The sequence below is a fragment of the Bos grunniens genome, chromosome 7, assembly GCF_055505025.1.
Source record: "Bos grunniens cultivar Pamir isolate PY7600 chromosome 7, Bosgru_T2T1.0, whole genome shotgun sequence".
Lineage (NCBI taxonomy): Eukaryota > Metazoa > Chordata > Mammalia > Artiodactyla > Bovidae > Bos > Bos grunniens.
In genome coordinates this window covers 70,311,982-70,334,488 of record NC_141171.1, presented here as the reverse complement: position 1 = coordinate 70,334,488, position 22,507 = coordinate 70,311,982, and the positions used below count along the sequence as shown (strand labels likewise).

The 22,507-nt window shown below is 43.9% G+C and overlaps 1 protein-coding gene across 16 annotated transcripts in view; it reads left to right on the top strand.

Annotated features, from left to right (window-relative positions):
* EBF1 (EBF transcription factor 1) overlaps window positions 1-13,406 on the top strand; it is a 411,245-nt gene extending 397,839 nt beyond the window's left edge. For 8 of the 16 annotated variants that reach the window (XM_086412669.1, XM_086412666.1, XM_086412664.1 and 5 more), the window contains 4 exons: window positions 284-463; window positions 4,561-4,755; window positions 5,080-5,148; window positions 13,107-13,406. In XM_086412669.1, coding sequence (XP_086268795.1) covers window positions 284-463; window positions 4,561-4,755; window positions 5,080-5,147 — 443 coding nt within the window. In that variant the 3' untranslated portion in view covers window position 5,148; window positions 13,107-13,406. The remainder of the gene's footprint in view (window positions 1-283; window positions 464-4,560; window positions 4,756-5,079; window positions 5,149-13,106) is intronic. The other 8 variants (XM_086412671.1, XM_086412665.1, XM_086412672.1 and 5 more) reach the window with 1 other exon arrangement.
* Window positions 13,407-22,507: the final 9,101 nt, after the last annotated feature.

Below are 22,507 nucleotides of genomic sequence, written 5' to 3'. Positions count from 1 at the left end.
TACATCTCTCAGATTGGGATTTATTTCTCTTCCAAAATGGTAATTTATGGGTCCTGCATTGCCACTTCTCACGGGCCTGCTAAGTATTTATGATCTCCTGAGAAATGTGTCTTTCGCTGGCTTCCCATTTTAATCACAGAGCTAGCACCCATGAATCACTCGGCCCCTTCCCTTTGGGATGTGGTGAGGGGGCAAGAGACAGAGACCTCCTTTGCCCCGGCCTCCCAGGCCCACCACCCACCTGAATGCCACCCTCATCCTTGCTTTCGCCCCCACCTCTCAGGTTTCACCCGCAACTCAAGCAGCGTGTCACCACATGGGTATGTGCCGAGCACCACCCCGCAGCAGACCAACTATAACTCGGTCACCACAAGTATGAATGGATACGGCACTGCTGCCATGTCCAATTTGGGCGGCTCCCCCACCTTCCTCAACGGCTCAGCTGCCAACTCACCCTATGCCAGTAAGTAAAGATGTGTGTCCTGTGTTTCTGCACATTTTTTGCTTCAAAACCTGGGCGTTGTGCTGTGTTGGCTCATTGTGCAGGCTCTGCCCTGCCAGGTGTGGACCCAGTGATGCGACCCAAGGCAGCACTGTCTCCAGCAGGAGTCTCTGCCCTCCTTGCTCATCACTGCATCATTGCCTCCTTGCCCTGTCTCTCTAGCAGAGCTTACCTGTAACCAGAGTAGCAATGTGAGGTCATTGTGAGAACCCAAGCTTCCAGTCAGACGGAGCTGGGTCTGACTCTTCAACCAGTCACTGACGTGGCTCTGAGCAGGTTCATCTCCTCTCTAAACCTCAGTTTTCTTATCTGTAAAATGGGGAAGGAACCCACTCTCCCTCCCACACAGTTGCTGTGAGACTTGGATAAAAGAATGCATGTAATAAGCTTGTCCTAATGCTCAGCCCATGGGTGATGCAGTTAGTAAATCTCGGTAATAATCATAATGATAGAATGATAATCTTAAGTGGCGCTAGTAGTTTAGCATGGTAATGACTATCTAAACCTTAAAATCTTCTATTTTTAAAGATATTTACTTAAGTGGCTGCACTGGGTGTTAGCTGTGGCATGTAGGATCCAGTTTCCTGACCAGAGATCGAACGTGGGCCCCCTGCATTGGAAGCCTGTAGTCTTAGCCATTAGGCCACCAGGGAAGTCCCTCTCCTTTATTCTTTTAATGTTTAGATGTTTTTCCCCTTTGTGTTTAATATGTACAAAGAAAAACCAAACATTCAAACCAAAAAACACAGTTTATTTTTCCCAAAAATTTGGCATGATGAAAAAACATATACAAGAAATTGTTCTTTTGTGCATTGTCCCTGTCTTAAAGAAGCTGAGGTTAAAGGATTTTTTTTTTTTTTTAATGCAGTGTTTCAATTGCATCTAAAGAACCTCAGGGAACTGGCATCTTTACATACAAAACATCATGAGCTGTGTCTCCACTGTCTCTTGATTGCCCTCTGAGGATTTTTACATAGAAAACCAAGTTCATCTTGGACAGTGTGGGTGGCTCTTCTGGTGTATAATAATTCTAAGCTCTTAGAATTTTGTGAGCTGATAGAAACTGTGTTGTTACATGAAAGGATGGTATAATTTTTTTAAAAATGAGAGTCTCAGCTAAAAGTACTGAAAATGATGCTTTCTCTGAGAGAGGAAATGCAGTGTGTGCTAGGCTGTTGAAAGAGGAAAGATCATTCTTGGCCTTTGCAAGAAGTTAACTTCTGAAAGTAATACTTAGCGCCATTCACCTTTCAGCTGAATTTGAGGCTCAGTGTGAGCTAAACCTCTGGATTTCTTTATTTCTACTTGATCTGTTTGGAATCAGCAGCTTGTTGCACATTTAAAATTCTCCCCAAATAATCTGCATATATTACATCTGTCTGCTGAAGCATCAATGTTTGGGGCCAGTTTCATGGTAGATTTTGATTCATCAAAAGATTGTTTCTTACAAATCTACCATTTCAGTGTTCCCGTTTCAATCAGAAAAGGTTTCAATCATGACCTGAAAATTAAAAGGTGGCATTCTTAATTAAATCAATAACCTAATTGCTATATGGTAGCAATTCAATTTAGGGCCTTGGATTGCTCTGTCTTCGTAAGCCTGTGCAGACACCCAGCGACCTGAGCCTGAGATTGCATCTGTCAGACTGTGAAACTTCCAACATTTAATTTCCATTAATTGATTTTCTCAGTGCTCACAAATATAGTATTAAATTCTCAAATAGGCTCTCAGATGGGACGGTTTTATCTGCATAAATGCAAATAAAACAATAAACAAAAAAGCCCAGCTGATTTGAATTTTTGCCTCCACAATATTTAATTATTCATAAACCACTCATGTTGAAAAATTCCAAACAGAATAAAAAATAAAATAAGACATTTCCACTGGTGAACACCCTTTCTGGTGTGGTGGCTGATAACTAATAATGTTATAACAAATGGAACTGCTTGACTATATTTCACCCCTTCCTCTGTTAAGGCCCCCCTCAAACACCCCACCTCTAAATACACATAATGATCGCATTTGCCAACGAGATTAATTGCCTTCCTCAGTGAACCAGCAGGATTTCAAGTCTACGAATATTTAAAAATCAAACCTCCAGTGCAGGAGTTTTGCAATTTAAATGGGTGTTATTATTGAGCGCATTTTCACATTTACAAATCCTAAGAGATGTATAAAAATGCTGGTCTCATTAAAAGAAAAGTAGAGTTTAGAAAATGTTTGTGCAAATCCTGAGGATGGCGGCTCCCTGTTCTGCTCCATAAAACATCCAGTGCGTTTGGGTTGTGTAGTGCTGAAGGCTGATTAGAAGAGGTCATTTCCCCCCATGGCAACTGCTGTCTGTGACTGACTTGATAAGCTCTTCCCTAAGTTTCCAAAGCCAGGAGGTTGAGGGGGAGGCCACTTACTCAGGGATCTGGACTGTGGTATGCTCCTGGGAAGGGGCCTGTCCCCTTGTGATCTGTTTCCTTTGCAGGGTAGCCCTGCACTGGGGTGTGGTTCCCTAACTCACCTTTCAGTTCACTCACCGGGGCAAGTCACTGGACTGTTTTCTGAGTCTCAACTCACTTGGTTTGCTCAGGTGTAAAGAGGATGTAATAGGTCCCAACCTAAGCTTGCTTGGCTACTGACATAGATGCAAAAGATGTGACGATTCCTGCAGGTGACAAGGCAATATAGAATGTTTATTACATAATGTAGAAAATAATACAGTGAGGAGGAGGTACCTAGAATTTGAATTAAGTGCCTGAAAAATCATCGGACAGGACTCATACTTTTCCCTGGGGTACAGAGGAAATGGAAGGTGGGTGTGTGATGGCCCTAAGTCCTGAGTGTAGAGGGCTTTCGTGTGTACAATATCCGTTTCCTAAAGTGACCTGAGATGACTAGCAACTAGTGAAAGATGAAAAGGCCAGGTGGAGAGGACCTGCATCACTCACACTCTTTCATATCCCCCAAGCAGCTAGGTTGTCTCTCTCTCTCTGAGTCACCAGAGATCTCCTGTCATTGATAATCCACGTCCCCACCACTCCCAGACTGTGAGTATTTACATAAAGCTCCGATCCTGCTGCTTATTAGCTCACACGCATGCATCTCTGTACAGTTCTGCAGGCGGTAGAAAGGATTTGGAACTTTGACTTGTAGTCCCTCAGAAAGCACGTGGTGGATTATTTATCCATCTGGCCTCCTACCTACCTCTATCTATCTGTGTTGTGGAACATGGACACACAGTCATATCCTTCAAGAGGGCTTCTTCCCAGGTGGCTCAGTGGTAAAGACTTCACCTGCCAATGCAGGAGACTCAAAATTCCAGTTCAGTCGCTGTGTGGGGAAGATCCCCTGGAGGAAGAAATGGCCTGTTCTTGCCTGGGAAATCCCCATGGGCAGAGGAGCCTGGTAGGCTACAGTCCATGGGGTCCTGAAGAGTCAGACATGACTGGCACACATACACATACATTTCAGGAAGCTGTAGTAGCTTCATGGGGAGACATCAGACACACACACCGCCATCCATTCATCAGTGCCTTAAATTAGAATCCTGGAATTGCCTCCAACTCACTCTTCTTCCTCATACGTCTCCTTCCGCTAGTGACCACACCCTCTCAGTCTGGCCACCTCCTGTCTCTTGTATCCCAGACCCTTTGCTAGAACCTCAGTATAGGCCCTACCTGAAATACTTCCTTTGGCACCTCCTCCATGAAACCTTCTTTGGTTTCCCTTCCCCGACTCCCCAGAGTGGGCCATACTTACTGTTAAAGCTATTATGTGATACTATTCCCTTGGTAAGAACACTCTTGCCTCCTGACCTGAGATGTTCTAGCATACTGCCTGGCACATAGTCGGCCTACAATAAACACACAAAAGATCACAGTCACCACCAACAAAAGAAACACGTGCCAGGTACCAAACGATGAAATCTGACAAGACCCTGAGAGTTCAGGGAAGGCTCGTGCTAGAAGGGTGGCCTGAGCGGGGTGGGCGTCAGGGTGGGAGCTGAGAGGCTGTGTGTCAGGATGCCAGGAGAAGCGCTGATTTTTCTTTTCCCCTTGCCCCTTAGTCGTGCCATCTAGCCCCACCATGGCCTCCTCCACAAGCCTCCCCTCCAATTGCAGCAGCTCCTCCGGCATCTTCTCCTTCTCACCAGCCAACATGGTCTCAGCCGTGAAACAGAAGAGTGCTTTTGCGCCTGTCGTCAGACCCCAGACCTCCCCACCTCCCACCTGCACCAGCACCAACGGGAACAGTCTGCAAGGTAAGCCCCAGGCCCCACCTGGGGCCAACCAGATGCCCCGACTCACCTTCCCAGGGCCTGCAGCAGACGCGCTGCTGCTCAGGGCTCTCTCGGCCTTGGGCTTGCCTGCCCCTGTCTGCCCTCAGCTCTTCTGTTCCTGAGTGTTCGCCCTTGTTGGACCTGGCCCCAGGCCCCCATATCCCTCCTCTGCTGGAGTTGCCTGTGCAGTTCTTCCAACTCCAGCAGTTCTGCTCAGGCCCTAGATTTCCTTGAGAAACACCGTCACCACTTACTAATGTCATCGTTTCTCTTTCCTCTCTCGTTCTCTGTGGTCGCCATAATCAGATCAGTCTTTTGTGGACTCTAGCAAGTTCTCCACTGCAGGGTCTCTCCCGGGACTGGCCTTCTCCTGAAGTAGGTTCCCTTCCTGTTGCCTGTGTCAGCATGAACACGTGTGGGGCTGATCATGGGGAGGGGGTGTGACAGCCCAGTCAGGGCCCTGAGGTTACAACATCTTAGACCAAACACCCAAGGCTTACTACTGCTGGGAACCAGAAAGCCCAAAGTGCCCCTGGAGGACCCTGGTTCATATTAAAACTGTTTGATTTCCTCCCCCTCATGGAATCTGGAAAAGAAGAGTCACAAAGATTTTAGGGGACCTTTCTATTCATTGAGAAAAAAGGAACCTTTAAAACGGGTCTACCGCTTCTTACCTTCTCCTTAAGTGCCGGCACTGAGTTGGGGTATTGAGCTGCATGGCCTCTTTCCTTTGCCACAGTGCGACTGTGGGATCGGTACTCATATTTTATAGACAAGAAAGCAAAAGACTAGTGAGGTTAGGGAATGGCTTGACTTGGAGACAATGGTATGTGGCAGAGGCTGGCTTCAAACTCAGGCTCAAAAGTTCTATCTCCTGCTCTATTTTCCAAGCACTATGCTACTCAGAGTGGGTAAACAGGATGCATCCAGGATTCCTAAGGCAGCTGGCAGGGAAGTAAGATCAATAAAATCATCAGTTGCCATTCTTTGAGCACTGACCAGTGCTAAGTACTGTGCCTGCTTTATCTTATTTAATCCTCACAACTTCCTGATGAAACACAAGGACCGTTATGGTCTCCATTGAACAGAGGGTAAAACTCAGGCATCAGGAGAGTAAACACCTGCCCAGAGGCACAGGCAAAAACAGAGGGGATAAAAATAAACCCTCAGGATCTGTGCCCCAACCCAGTGCCCCACAGAACCTGCCTTTCAGTGTCCAGCATGCCCATCTTCACTGACAGAGCTCAGCCGTTGGGTCGAGAGCGCTCAAGAAGGCAGTCTTGTTTCTCATTGTCTATTTATACGTCCAGACAAGTACTTTGTACTGATGTAAACTTACATCCGTTCTCTCGAAGACTCCGTAAGGGCAGTACTATTCCTATTATATAGATGGGAAAACGAAGGCCCAGTTTGCTCAGGGTCACGTATCTAGTAATGATGGTGCCAAAACCGAACCCCCTCTGTGTGTCTCCTAAACCCGAGCTCCTCCTGCCTGCACCTTTCTGACTCCAGAAGGGCTCTGCTGAGCACTGGCCAGTCTGTCCAGCACAGGTGAGGTGAGTGCCCATGCCCATCCCTGAAACATCCCCCAGCAAAGCCATCTTCTTAGAGGGAAGAGGAAGATACTCAGACTCTGGAATGACATTTCAGGCAATATTGTTTGTGATAGAAAATGCTCAGCCCCACAAAAGGGGAGCCACCCATTCATGCAAGTATCTTTTTCAGCTAAAAATAATGCTCTGTCACCCTGACTACATCTCCAGCTGGCAAACTGAGGATGTAATGCCTAAGTGAACATAACTTATAATGGGTTTAAATAAGGATAAAAACGTATGGAAAGCAGAAATCTGCCATTCCCAAGCTGCCAATCATAGCCCTTGTTAAATGTAGACTTGACGTCAGAAAGGAGGTGTAATGGGGTTTGTAATCAGCTGTGGAGAGGGTGGCATGTGAGAAGAAAAGGCCCATGGCTCTTCGAGGGTCCGTGACTGAAGTGGGCAGCCCTTCGGTGAGGCCAAAGGTCTTTTCATGCTGTGTGGATCAAGGAGGAAACAGGAAGGGTCTGAAAGGAGGAACTCAGCCCCAATTTTAGAACCTCCTGGATTAAGGGAACTTCCGGTGGTGTAAGGTGTGTGTGTGTGTGTGTGTGTATACTTAAGTAATGATGAGATGGCATCAAGACAGGGCCACATAGAAGGTGTGTACATTTGTCACCCCTAGAGCGTTTCTAACCCAGTCTGCACAGATCCCCAAAGTACAGAGCCTGCTTCCCCCTTCTGACCTACAGCCGTCTCCACCTCTCCAACCCTGCCTAGTGCACAGCGGGAGCATATAACTCCGGCACGCTTGTGCTCGACTTGCTGTTGTGGATGACACTGCCCTTCCCTTCTAGTTGAGCGTGGGTTCTGGTGGTTTTTGTGTTACCAATTCTGTTATGCACCAAAGGTCCTTAGTGTCAGGGTGATGGCAGCAGAGGAGGTATGAGGAGAGAAATTAAAGTCACAGTAACTGACACCAACTTCCGGGCAGCTCTCCTCCGCCCCGCCCACTCTGCTCCCGCCGCCGTCCACTCACCAGGCAGGCCCCACCCACCCGCGCTGCGTGTCTGTCGTCTGTCTGCTTCCCCTGCAGATGTGGGCACAGTGCGCCACTGTTTTCAGCGGTCTCTTCCCGGGGGCCTTGGCTTCTGGGAAAAGTAATATTCTGACCGTGGGCTCCTAGACCCGAAACCTAAGAATTACCTCATCTTCAGCTTTCTAAATTCCACTTCTATTAAAAAATTTAAAAAGACATGTAGGCTAGAGAACTGAGGAGGAGAATCTCTGGAGTTGTGGTATTCTCCTTCTCGTCGTCACTGTTACAGTAACAGCTGTTTCATTTGGACCCACCTTGTTCAGAATTGTGATCATTAAGACAGGGCAAGTGACGGAGGAAGAGTTGGTTAAGCAAATTGACCATATAAGCAAGATTAGAGGTGACACAGTTAGGCTGTTTAAGTGTTTTAAAGGTCTATTTACCTCCAACTACCACTCTGCTAATTGTCCATCATTCTTTTTTTTTTTTTTTTTAACCAACTCCTTAGAGATCCGTTTCCTTAGCAGCCCTTTCTCAGCCTCCTCTGGTGACAGCACACATTTACTCCTCAACAGATACACACTGTGGTCTCAAGTGATGGTGACGACAATGGTCAGAGCCACTAATGTGGGAGGTTTTCTTCCCAGCCTGTCGTCTTCACTGTCTCATGCATTGCTTCCAACCAGCCTTAGATATAGGCTCCTTATTGTCCCCATTATACAGATGCAGAAACTGAGAGCTGAGAAGGCTCATCCAGAGTTATAGGACTAGCACATTAAGGGAGATTGGGGTTAAGCCCCAGCCCAACTGACTATTATGTAAGTATGAAAGTGTTAGTTGCTCTGTCATGTCTGACTCTCTGCGACCCCATGGACTGTAGCCTACCAGGCTCCTCTGTCTATGGGATTCTCCTGGCAAGAATAGTGGAGTGGGTTGTCATGCCCTCCTCCAGGGGGTCTTACCAACCCAGGGATTGAACTTGTGTCTCCTGCGACTTCTGCATTGTAGGTGGATTTTTTACTGTCTGAGCCACCAGGAAAGCCCCAATATAAGCCCCTATGTTAAACTAAATGGTCATATTCAAGCCATTGGGCAACCAGCTGTGGAAGTTTAGACGAGGGAAAGATTAGGGAGAATTCAGACCAGCCTCATGGAGAAGGTTGACTGGACCTTGGATGAGGGGCAAGTAGGATTCAGGCCCAGGGAGATGAGGTGGGGGGGGAGGCATTTTAAGCAGAAGGTTTAAGGATAACCTGAGCCGGAGTCTTGTGTGGTAGCCACTAAGCCATGTACCCTCCTAGAGCACAGGTACCAAGAGGCAGGGAGAAAGGGTAACAAGGAAGTCCTTACCTGGGAGTCAGGAGCTCCATTCTTATATTTTAGAATTTTCAGTTTCTCCTGTGACTCCAGCTGGTTTTCTCTCCCAGGTAGGTAAAACCTTTGACAGTCTACCATTTGCCTGAGACATCTGTAGGACAAACTCCTCTTATCTATCTCAGTATTTCTGGAGTCTCATAAAATGTTCTGTTTTAAAAAAAGAAAGAAATGGTTATGGTCAAACAAACCTTGAAAATGGTGCTTACTATCTTGGAGTCACAATGCATGCAAGTTTAATTAAAGGCTCTAAGACACCCCGCAGCTAAATAGAAGAGAGTCTCCTTCTTAGTTCTCTGCACTTATTGGCCCATTAAGACCAGTGAACATCCTATGAAAAACTATGTAAAATTTAGACATATTTTGGATTTAAAGATAAGATAACAACACAGAGACATCTCCTTCCATTGTTATCAAGATGTCATTGTTCAGTCCTGATCTTAGACTCCTCAAGTGTGTATGTTTTCAGAGGCTTGAGTTACCTCGTATGCTCAGTTATAGTCCTGGAGACACACTTTCCCTTCTCCCAAAGCTGGGCCCCTGAAGCATGGATTCTATCTAATTTTGGGCCTCAAAGGATTTCATTAAGAGATAGGCAGCCCCCAGAATGCTGTCACCATGTCACTGGACCTGCCCCCAAGGTGGGGATTTTAAACCCTATGTTCCAGACAGTCTCCGCAGTGAAGAATTAACAGAAATCGTACCCACATTGTGCTTTTCTCCCCTTTCCCCACCTTGCTGGAGCGCAGGCTGGCCGGCCCCACCTAGCTCTCCACAGTCTGGTAGCACATCTCCTGGAATTGTCTTCTGCTTGACACACATGTTGAGTTTGTGCAAGCTCGTCCCCTCGTCCTGTTCCCGATTAGCTCCGCATCCTTACACATGTGGTGGTTCGAGGAAGTTCACATTCCACCCTCTCATTCCAGATTTCTCCCAGCTCGGCAAAACTTTGCATTTTGTCTTTGTTCTTATCCAATTAAAAAATGCATTGCTGCTGAAGCCAGTAGTTTTCTGAGCTTCTGTCAGGGAATGTGATCACCCAGCTGCCAGGGGGATGGTAGAGCCACTTCGGTCTTGTGATGCCCTGGCACACATTACTCTCTGAGAGTGTGGGGGTGTCGTGTCCTCATGGAAATCTTCATGGGCCCCACTTGGGCAAGTCCGTGTGCCAGCACCATTTCTGGAACATTCTAAGCCTCAAACACCCATCCATCTCACCCACATAAGTAATCTTGAGGATTAGGGCACAGACACAAGAAAAACAGCTTCTAACATCCCGGGAGCTTCCCCGCAGTCATGCAATGAGGTTTTTTTTATTAAAAGGCCTCTTTAGCGTGCCTAAACCCAGAGGCCACAAACGGGACTCCTTGCCCAAAATTCACTCATCAATAAGGGTTCTGCATCTGGAGTCTAGGAAGTGATAGAAGAGATTTAGGGAGCAGTAACCCCCTGATGTTCCGTGCAAAATTCTGGGTGTAAGCATCTCCGAGCCTTCTTGGACAGAGGTTCCCTGGCTTCCATTAGACCCTCAGAGGAGTCTGAGGACCAGTGAAGGAGAGGGAGGGAAGTGGGGACAGACCACAGTCACCCCTAGACACCCCCAGACTGTAGGTTTGTTTATTTGGCTTTGATTTTAACTTTTTGCTAACACATATAAACTGGGCTATTTTATGTTTTAGAGAATCCACCTCTCCACCTTCTCTGGAGTAACATGTGGTGGCTATGTGGAGGCATTCTCACATGGCAGCAGTGAGTGCCGCTCTCGCTACAGAAGGCCTGAGTCTGGCTGAGCCACCTCAGTCCCCACAGCGGGAACCTGGCTCACTTAGGATGCCAGCCTGGGCTCTCAACGTGCTGGAGTTTTTAACCCCTGTGTCCGAGATTAAGAAACACTGTTAGCTCTGGACTGGCAGCATGTTTGTTAGTTAGCTTTGCTTTATAGCTTTTAATGTGGCTGTAATAGAAGTTTCATCTTATTGATTTAACACATTATTCAGGTATCAGAACACTGAGTAGGTTTTTTTTTTTTTTTTTTTTTAAATTCTGGTCATCTAGAATTAAAAAAAAAAACCTGATGTTTTTAGGGCCCCACTGATAAATTTTGACTGGGTCCACCGACCCCAATTAGCAGGAATTTTGTCCATTTTCCCTTTTGCTTTGTATCATATGGAAACTTCCTGGTGATCAGGCTCTGCTCTAGGAGACTGCTGGGCACACAGGCTAGATTTTGGAGGAAGGCATAAGGAGACACTTCTTTTGCCAGAGGCCTTAGCACTCCCTTGGGAAGGTCTGCCTTTTAGTAGAGGTGCCTGGACCTACCTTCAGCCTGGAAGAAAAGACCCTTAGGGAGGCAGCACCATGCTGAGCTCTCACTCTGCAAAGACCCTCTTTCCCAGTCCATCCTCCTTGCCTTTGGAGCTACAGCATCTTGAATTCTCAAGGCTTGGATTGAAATACCCAGCTTCCTGTGTCAGTCAAAATCTAGGGCTCACTTGCATCTTAGGGGCGCACTGCATTTCCAATGGATCCCAAATCATTGGGAGTTTAAATTGGCCTGCATTTGGCAAGAGACACTTCCTGTTTCTAAGAAAAATGGCTTATGAGGACTTACAAAAAAGACTCTAGGAGCTTTTGGACTGCAGAATGGCTCTTGCAAAACAACATTTGGATGATTTACGTGTAAATGAATCAGAAACATGTGGATTAAATTTCCTTGTGAATACAGATGGGTTTAAAAATTAACGGAAAAAGTGTTTGGCAAAATGCTTTTTTAAAAATTGAATAAAAAATGTCGGGGTCGGGGAGGGGAAACAGAGGCTTGCGGGGCTCACAGCACTCAGAGCCTCACCTGGCCTTCCCATGTCTACTGAAGGCTTTGGGGGTCTCTTTAAAAAAGCCCATTCTTGCAGACATGAGAGCTGGGAAATTTAGAGGGTCACTTGCTAGATGCAGTCACCACTGACAAGGACATTAATTTAAATTTAGAATTGCCAACAAAAAGAAAGCAATGACTTCCTTTCTCCGCCTGACAGGATGCTAAGCCATCGCTTAAAGCCAAAGATGGCTGCCTCTTGCTTCTAATGTAAGCACTGCTCTCATCTCCACATATTTCAAAGCTGCCATCCTGAACTCTGCACTTGTCCCTTTATTCCTTATACCCATCAAGTGAAGTGTTCCATGTTGGACAATACCTAGTTGATATAAGGAAACACAGCCCAGAAAAGTTCGGTAGTTTGCACTAGGTCACACAGCTAATTTAGCAGCAGAATTTAATAGGAGCCCAACTCTTCACTAGGAGCTTATCAAAACTAAGCACTTCATATTGGTCGTTAACATTTAAATCTCCCACAACTCTGAACAGTATCACAGCCCTAGCAAATACACCCCATTCCTAGCCGAGGAGGCAGAGAGGTTCACGGAGACAAATAAATAAATCTGGGTGGAAAAGGAAGTGGCGACCCACTCCAGTATTTTCTTGCCAGGAAAATCCTATGGACAGTGGAACCTGGTGGGCTGCAGTTCATGGGGTCCCAAAGAGTCAGACACGACTGAGCATGCACGCAAGCAAGCAAGCACCTCTGGGGGACTTAGCAAACGGAAAAGAGGTGGAATGTGGGCCTGTGGGATTCCATGCTCTTTTAATACAACTGTGTGAGGCCTCCTAACAATGCTTTGCAAGATTTTTAATTCTCCCATACAGCTTTCCCTTTGCCTTAGGATCTCCTTTAGCTTTCCTAGGCTAAAGTTTTCTAGAGACATGGTCAGACCATTGCAGAAACCTTGACTGCAGCAGAGGTACAGGGGACACCCTCCCTCCTCATCCCCCAGGGAATGACATCTCCTGGAGCTGGCTGCTTCTCACCTCAGGCCCGAGGACTGAAGTGGAGGCGCCCAAATCGCCGCTCCAGTCCTCAGTGCTCAGCTCTCACGCTAATACAGGACACAGGCAGAGCCATGGTTTTTCGTAGCAATTGCTGGCTGTTATGGTGGGCCAGTTTTTCATTTTATATTTTGGAAGTGAAAGCAAGGGGGACAAAGAGTGAAAAACTGAAAATTCCCACTCCTTTGCAAGCGACGGGGCTCTAACTTTCCCAGCAGTATTCAAACTCTGACTTGCCAGTTACGTCTTAAAATTGAAATCAGATTTGGAGGGACGTTTAGGATCATCTGTTAAAGACACATATACTCACTGATAACACTACATTCTTAATAAAGTACATGTATATTTTGTAATTACAAATTCCTTCCGGGGAAGATGAGAAAGCTCATTTGTGGCTAATGTTCAACGAACATAGTGGGGTGTGGGTGTTTTTTCCCATCTTTTTTCTCTTTTAGTAGGAAGTTTGGACACAAAAGCTACTGACTCTTGTCTTCTCTTTCCACAGCAATATCTGGCATGATTGTTCCTCCCATGTGAAAGAATTGCCTTGAAGAATTTTATTAATGAAGAGGTTGGATTCTGCTACAGAGAGTAATCTGATACAAGTCCCAGAGTGGAACTTTTAACTCAGGCCTTTTTAAGAGGAATCACAATAACTGCAGATTTTTAAACAAACAATATCGCCGACCTTGCAAATACTGAAATTGGAAGGGATCTGCTAACGCAGGGTGTTGGTTACAGTTGTACCTCCCGCGTCCTTGGGGGGATATATTTATTCTGTGTTGATAAAAGCAAATCCACTTTTTCTTTCTCTCTCTCTTTTTTTTTTTAAGCTTAACTGCAATCACTTGTCTTTTATAAACCGTAAAGCTGTATACAAGGGACACTATAAATAAGACTCCATGTTTTAATTTATGATGTTTTTAAAGCTGTGTAAAAGGAGAATGAAGTGGTGATATTTACAAAAAAGTTTAAAAAAAAAGGAAAAAAAAAAAAAAAAGCTTGTATGGGACAGAATAGGAATGCCAGTTAGATTTTTTAGGAAACTAAGGGTCGGCTTCTGCGCCTTAAAGCATATCAAGTCGTAGTTACTCAGACAGTGCATTTCCAGTATCTAACTTAACATGCCACCCTTTAGCAGTGCAAGCTTATTTCTCCCTTTCGTATTGTTGTCTTAAGTAACTGTGTAAATAAATGCAGCCTGGAAAGTTAACCAGTGATGTGAGTGATCACATTTTCCCCTTCTACTCAAAAATCCAGTGCCTCTAGACAGATGTTAAAACTGCATATTTAAACCTGATAGCACTCTCTCTCTTGCTTATGTCAACTTCTTCTGAAGCCGATGGCCTCTCGAGAGCTTGGAGGCACACACACTGTGTGAGAATCTCCTTTGAGACTGCGTGGAACAGGGTCAGGCACAGAATTCCAAACTATCCCCTCCAGTTACTTATCGAGTCAAAATCCCAGTAACACGCCGCCATTTACAAGGTTAAAGTTTACTCATCCTAAATGCTGACTTCATCCCAATCCTCCAACACAGCAGGTCTTTGAGATTTCCCATTCGAGATTAGCGCCTCTGTCAGTCGACCCTTACTATTTGTAACATAGTAGATTGAAACAACGGGTTAAGTGCTTTGGAATCAAGAATAAAAGGAAACTGGGAGAAAGGAAAAGAAGGTTGAGACCTCAAAACACAGTTTTCTGTTCGATGGGAATTTTTGCTCTCATTATCTGGGAAGTGTTCTTACAATAGAAGTTAATGGCGAAGATGCAGCAAAGCTCCGAGGATGCATTTGCCTGATATTTTTTTCTTTGCTGTTGTGTTTTTGTATGTAGTTATAAATACTGTAGATTTTTTGTGATTTTTTGCCAAAGTTGTTGTTCTATTTATACATTTTAATGTCTTAAGACGGTTTTTCAATATCATAAAAAGATTTTACTGCATATTTTGCAAAGGAAAAAAAAAGCTCACTACCTTTAGCTTGCACATACTTGCAAAATTAATTAAAAGGCTTTTTGTTTTAATGGGGATTTTGTAAGATATCCATATAAATAATGTATTTATCTTTGGAATTTGTACATTGCTTTCCCCTTCCTCCTTTTCCTCTGACTCCCAGTTTATTTTATTGTGTATGTTTGCTATGTGAAAAGTGCGTATTTGTTTTGTCACCTATAGTTAGCTGTTTCAATGTGATTTTTAAACATTTCATTTATAGTTATTTTTAGTATCGTTTTAAACCATGCTTCATTTTTTTTTAATTTTCACCCAAAAGCCATTGTCTATTTTTGTATTATTTGTAAGTTAAGAAGTTTTTTCCAATTTATGGCAAAAAATAGTAGCATATTATTCTTGTAGCATTTAGTTCCGTAGATTAAAAAAAAAAAAAAATGTATCCTTTGCTTTGGAAGCTTACAGAAGAAAACCCTAATGCTGTTTTACTCTATTAATATGCATGGAACCTCTCCCTTTGGAGTGACGCATTTTGTGCATTAAATTCCAGGGAGAAACTTCATAGAAATCAGTGAACATACTTTCTTTCCTAAGTCTGCTTGTATATTTCCTCTGTCTTTCACATAAATATAAACCAGCAGATTGGATGCCTTAACAATGCAAATCATATTCATTTCACTTGTACATTGTAACTGTGCACCAGAACTGTCAGTCATCACTAACATTCTAAGAAAAAAGAAAAAGAAAAAAAAAGAAAAAAAAAAAACAAGAAATCGAAAAGCACAAAAGAACTGTTTTGTTACCTTAAGATAATGTAACTTTTTCTAGTAGAGCAAGAAAATTTACAACAATGCTGCAACTGTGCATGCCCCCATATGGATTTTGCAATGGTTTTCACTAGACTGTCAGAGTGCGATTTTTATGGGTTGGGGCGGGTGGGGGAGGGGTGTTGCGGGAGGGAAGGGAGGGGAAGAAAGCTGATTTTTCTTGGTGAGAAATAATAATGATAAATAATAATAAAACTGGAAAATGTAAGCAAAGTGGACACATTGCTTCTCGGTACTCAGAAAGGTTGTCTGGATTTGTGTGGTAAGCGCTGGCCTGAAGATGTGTACAATTTAAAGCCATATTTTGTCTGGTGAGCCCCTTAACTGTTTGTGAAGGACCCCAGGTCAGCCGGTGAGGTGTCCGGCTCAGACCCTGGTGACAGACGCCACCCATTGTCAGCCATTGTAGTGGTTAGAACTTTTCTTGAAAGTCCAAAGAGCCTTTAAAATGTGTATAATTTGTGTTTTGTTGCCTCTATTTACATTGATTAGACGAAAAGACATTCTGGCCCTCTGACCCTCTCTCTTCTACATGGAACTTTTACAAATAAAAGATGTTCCCCTAAATACAGAATATGGCTTTAAGAAGAAAACAAAATAGAGAATTCAACTAAGATTTCAGTTTGGGGGGAAAAATACAGCTTCTGGATGACTGGATTGCATAACACACCCTGGCCTCACATTGTACTAGGATGCAGCTTAACGAAGTCATCTCTAAATCTAACCTTTCACCTTCCTATCAGACTTTTGGAATAGACACACACTGTACAGTTCAATCGTTAGAGAACCTAACTACTGTAGAGATTGTTATAATTTTTTTTTTTTTTTTGCAAACATTCAAGCTGTAAAAACTTTTCAACTTTCACAATATTTAATTAAAGTTACTTCTTGTCTGTGATGGCAGCTCCTAGTTGTGTGTTCATTTCTCTATTTTGGATGAGCCCAAGTCCAGCATAATGTAAAAAGGTCTGTGTGTGCAATGGCGTGGGGCCAGTGTTATCACCCAGAGAAAAGCAGCAAGAGTGAGTAGTCCTGGGACACCCACTTTCCCTCTTTGTCAGTGCATGGGTATTTGCTAATCTGGAATGCAAATTGAACTCACACAGCGTGCTGCTGCCCTCTGCTGGCAGCAGCTGGACACACAATGCCCATCCTGGTCTGAGCCAAGAGCCCCGATTACACTAGGCAAGCCATGAGATCCCCTGAAGTGACTGAATTATGTACCTAGGATCTGGCCTCGCTGGAAAGTCATCCTCCATGTTCCAAGTCTGAACCAAGCTCTTCACATACCACTGCTAATTAATCCCAGTGAGCTTTCTGGTCAATTATGTGCCCTGGTTCACTGAGGAGGAGGCATGTGTGAACACAGAACTTTCCATGATCTATAGTTTTAAATCCCATGTCGATAAGACATTTTTTCCTGTTGGAAAAAAACAAACTTACCTAGGGTCAAACATTCCACAAACACCCAATAGGCACCTACTCCTGTAAAACTGTTTCACTTTAATTTCCATCATCATCATAAGTCTCTCCAATTGCACATTCAATGCTTTCCCTACTTTTACAATTATTGGACATGATAAGCTTAATGATGCTTATAAAATGCCTCGAAAACTCAGCAAATAGGCCATGCACCAACAGAAACTTGATGACCAGAGCTGCTGGGTCATCTTGCAACGACCATCAGAATCATTTGTGGTGGGCATTGCTGATACACTTTTGCTCTGGAATAGAGCCCAATCTGAGGTGATGAAAGAGTGTAATGAATAAGTTAATAAGCAGAGAAGCCACCATCCTCATCTTAAATCCATGCTGATTAATTTGGTCATTCAGTATACATTTCTGGAATTCTGTATCACGTACGGAAGATAAAAAGGGAACAAGAGTCCCCTGCCCTTAGGCCACGCATAATCTCAGACAAGAGGAATCTATACTCAGAGTAGTTTAGAGTGTTAAGGACAAGACACTCATAATGCTCCACAGAATAAGACGGACATCCACACCTCTACATACTGGCTTCTACTTTCCTTAAGGCCTATTTCCTGGAAGGCCTACTTATTCACATAGACCTTGAGAGTTTCATCTGGCACCAGGTGAGGCCTGGTGGATTCTACAACAAGCACAGCAACACTGATCCTGCCCTCATGGATCTTTATAGTTGAGTGAGGCAAGGAGACATTAACCAACCATACAAGTCTAACTAACCAACTGATAAGGGCAATGAAAAAGTCTAGAATGCTCTGAAAGTGTATTACAGTGGGATCTGTTTTTAACCTGAAGGGTTGGGGAAGGCTTCCAGAGAGAGGGACATCTAAGCTGAGATGTGAAGGATGAAGTCAGCAGGTGGGGTGGCACCAAAGGAGAGGGAATGAGAGCAGATATAAGGATCTAGGCTTTGGATATAGACAGGGCCCATTCAGGAGAAGGAAATGGCAACCTGGAAAATCCCATAGACAGAGGAGGCTAGTGGGCTACAGTCCATGGGGTCACAACGAGTTGGACACGACTGAGCATGCATATGCAGGTGTGGCCCATTCAAGAACAGGAAGACTGTCTGTGGAGTACACAGCTGTGCGAGATGGCACTGAGGAGCCTGGGAAGTTCAGAACAGAGACTGAGGACCTACTATCCGTTTGGCACTTCACTGGTTTGCTAGGATGCAGTAGGCAAACCAGTCATAGCTCCAGCCTGTAGGGCCTGAACCAATGGTCATAAACTCAATGCTCTGTATCTGACCACAGAGATCGTGATGGTAAACCATGAAGTGGGTAAGCTGGGGTAAAAAAACAGACAAGGAACCCTCGCTTACTCCAGGCAGTTGTCCCCACATGGGAATGTAGCCCCAGTGATGCCCATCTTTCATTTTTCAAGAATGCCATTGTTGAATTATTTGAATATTATTGAATTATTTTTGTGTGAAATTTTCATTTTTTAAATGCTGCCATCTAATCCAAAAATAGTGCTTTCAAAACACTGCATTGGGGAAAAAAGAAAGTCCATGGGCCTCTAAGAATGTCAGTTTGGGACTTGTGGCCAAAAGACAAGTTACTAAAGGAGATGTTTACCCAGCTTGATTTGAGGGTCCTATTCACATTCCTAGCACTAGGTTAGGAAGGCTGCATGGAATGGCCTGCCTGCGTGGTATAAACAGACTCTCCAGGCAAATAAGGGAAAGCAGGGCATGGAGGGCCATGCTCAATGCCTCTAGAGCTGGCTATGTGAAGGAAACAATGTTAAATTCATCAAAAGGAATAGGAATGTGGGGAAATGGAATATATAATTGTGAAAAAACTCTCCATATCCTACAGTAGCCATGTTCAATGTTAAATATACAGATAAGTTTTTTTTTTAATAAATTTCCTTTTGCCTTGCCAAAACACCCTCATTGAAAAGTTCATTTTTAAAAGATGTCCAGAGAAGTAAACCTTTTCCAGCACACTATGCTCATGGCCATGCCTGCCCTCACAGGCTCCAAGTCACATTCTCAAAAATGTTGCTCCTGGAATGATTATGCTGTCCCTCCAACATCTCAATTTCTTCTTCCTCAATATTACTATCTAATCAGCCTACACATATTATATCATCTTAGAGAAAAGAAAATATGATTAGACCTCACTTTGCTCTCAGTCTGTCCATTAGCCTTCTGCTCCATTTTATAGCAAGTCCTCTCTAAGAGGTGTCTCTCTTTTCTTCTTCATTTCTATTCTCTTATTATCTTACAGTAGATAATTTAACAACAGACTGGTTCCAAATAGGAAAAGGAGTATGTCAAGGCTATATATCGTCACCCTGCTTATTTGACTTATATGTAGAGTACATCATGAGAAACACTGGGCTGGAAGAAGCACAAGCTGGAATCAAGATTGCCAGGAGAAATATCAATAACCTCAGATATGCAGATGATACCACACTTATGGCAGAAAGTGCAGAGGAACTAAAAAGCCTCTTGATGAAAGTGAAAGAGGAGAGTGAAAAAGTTGGCTTAAAGCTCAACATTCAGAAAACAAAGATTATGGCATCTGGTCCCATCACTTCATGGGAAATAGATGGGGAAACAGTGGAAACAGTGTCAGACTTTATTTTTTGGGTTCCAAAATCACTGCAGATGGTGACTGCAGCCATGAAATTAAAAAACGCTTACTCCTTGGAAGGAAAGTTATGACCAACCTAGATAGCATATTACAAAGCAGAGACATTACTTTGCCAACAAAGGTCCATCTAGTCAAGGCTATGGTTTTTCCAGTGGTCATGTATGGATGTGAGAGTTGAACTGTAAAGAAAGCTGAGCGCCAAAGAATTGATGCTTCTGAACTGTGATGTTGGAGAAGACTCCTGAGAGTCCCTTGGACTGCAAGGAGATCCAACCAGTCCATTCTGAAGGAGATAGCCCTGGGTGTTCTTTGGAGGGAATGATGCTAAAGCTGAAACTCCAGTACTTTGGCCACCTCATGCAGAGTTGACTCATTGGAAAAAGACTCTGATGCTGGGAGGGATTAGGGGGAGGAGGAAAAGGGGATGACAGAGGATGAGATGGCTGGATGGCATCACCGACTCGATGGACGTGGGTTTGAGTGAACTCCGGGAGTTGGTGATGGACAGGGAGGCCTGGCGTGATGCAATTCATGGGGTCACAAAGAGTCAGACATGACTGAGTGACTGAACTGATCTTACAGTAGATAATTGTCTTACAGTAGATAATTGTCTTACAGTAGATAATTGTCTTACAGTAGATATTTGCTATAATGATGCACAGTGGGGAGTCTTAAACTTTGCAAACAAGGGATCAAACATGTATTTTACAAATATCCTGATAACTACCTAGAGAACAAATTGGAGAGAGGCAGAGGGGAAAAAGGACAATTAGGAGGCATTGCCATGGGTGAGGCAAAAAAAACGCATAGCTTGGACTATAAGCATGGGAAAGGGGAAAATAGATAGGATTAGACATATTTAGCATTTGATTACGTTCAACAATAGTGTATTACAAGCTTCAAAGTTGCTAAGAGACTAGGTCTTAAATGTTCTCACCACAAAATGAAATAATTATGTGATGCAATGGAGGTATGTGTTAGTGCTAAGGTGGTAATCACATTGCAATTAACATGTCATACACCTTAAACTTACACAATGTTAAATGTCAAGTATACTCCAATTAAAAATATCTAGTGGATAAAACCACTCTGATTTGGTGATGAGGCAATGTTGGGATTGGGGGAGGAGGAGAAGTCAAGATGAAACTCAGTTTTCTGACTGAGACACCCACAATTAAAGAAGTGGTTGATGTCTCTATTTGGGCTGTTTCCTACTATTAAGCTATGGAGCTTGGTAGTGAAATCCTTTCCTACCGTTCCCTTTGCTTTCCTTCCCTCTTCCAAGTATGATCCTCTTCTCCAGAGGTTTCTATATTTACATTAGGAATGAAATTCAGTTCCCGGAACTGGAAATATTTTGCTACTTTTTTTTTTTTTTAACTTAAGTATCAAGCAGTTTTATCTCTTCTCTCTGGAGAGTTACGCTACAGTGGGACTGATTTTTATCTACTTGGCATACTTTTTTCCCACTGATTGTATAATTTCCACATTCTATATTAAGAAGGAACGTTCTGAGCCCTGGAGTGAACCACAGGCCTGAGAGCTGACTCTTCGCAGGAAATATATTGCACAGGGAATTAGGTTAAAAGGAGAATCCAGTACTCCACAAAGAGTCAACAAAATGTCAACAAAAAGGAGGGAGTTTCATTGAAGTTGATTCTTTAAATAACATAGATTTGGGTGGGACTCCGCCAGGAGTCATGGCCATAAAATGAGGGAGAGCAGGAAAAAATGAATTAGAACCATCAGTCATGCCTTCTCTCACACATTTGTCTATTCAGTATATTTTTACCAAGGACTTTCTCTGTGTTAAGCACTTTGCTAAGGGCTGGAGTTTAACTGTGTCTTAAATAGACCCATTTCCTTCTCCCCATTACTGCCTAAGGAGGACACAGATATGAAGCAAAGAACCACACAAGAATTGTTTCATACTGTGATAAATGCTGCTGTAATCCTAATATAAAAGCTTCCCTGGTAGCTCAGTAAAGAATCCACCTACCAATGCAGGAGATGGAGAAGACACAGGTTTGATCCTTGGGTCTAAAAGATCCCCTAGAGAAGAAAATGGCAACTCACTCCAGTATTCTTGCCTGGAAAATTTCATAAACAGAGGAACCTGGTGGGCTACAGTCCATGGGGTTGCAAAAAAGTTGGACATGACTTAGTGACTAAGCAACAACAAACCCTACTATATCTGAACAAGCCTGTGGCTCTGTCTCTGCATACATGTCAACACCCACATTTAGTTTAAAAAAATTTGATCCCTTATTCAAATGCTTTAAAGGCCATTATAAGAACCTATCTGTAAAGTCCACAGCAATACCTGCTAAAATTCTCTTTCCTCTACCATCCTTTTTCCTACTCTCCTTACTCAGACGCTACTTTGCTCAATCCATCTGACAACAGTCTATTCTGAGTTGATGTGATTTTTCTTTTTACCCCAACCCCCACCCCAGTGCATTATTTTCTCTCACTGCATTGTCTTTCTTCCAGCAAGAAAATCTTTCCTCTTCAGCAGAGCTGGGGAAAGGAAAGACATTGGACTGGCCAAACGTGATTCCCTTTGGCAACTGGGGGAAGAGAAAGTCCATAAACACTTCCTTGTTAATAATGTTTGAACATATTAGACTGTGAGGGGCAAGAATAGGGAGCAGTGAGCACATAGAGCAAGATTCATGGGTCCACTCCTATTTGAGAAGCAGTCAGCAGGGCTTCCCTGGTGGCTCAGATGGTAAAGAATCTGCCTACAATGTGGGAGACCCAGATTCGATCCCTGGGTCAGGAAGATTCCCTGGAGAAGGGAATGGCAACAAACTTCAGTATTAAGTGGAGAACCTCATGGAGAGAGGAGCCTGGCAGGCTACAGTCCATGGGATCGTGGAGTCAGAAATGGCTGAGTGACTAACATTTCATTTCATTTCAGAAGGGTAGAGCTGATAGGGGTGGGAGGGTGTGCAGACAGCATTCCACATGGAAGCTGCACGTCACCCAGAGTGGAAGACTGCTCCTCCTCCTCAGTTCCTCTCCTCCACTGTCG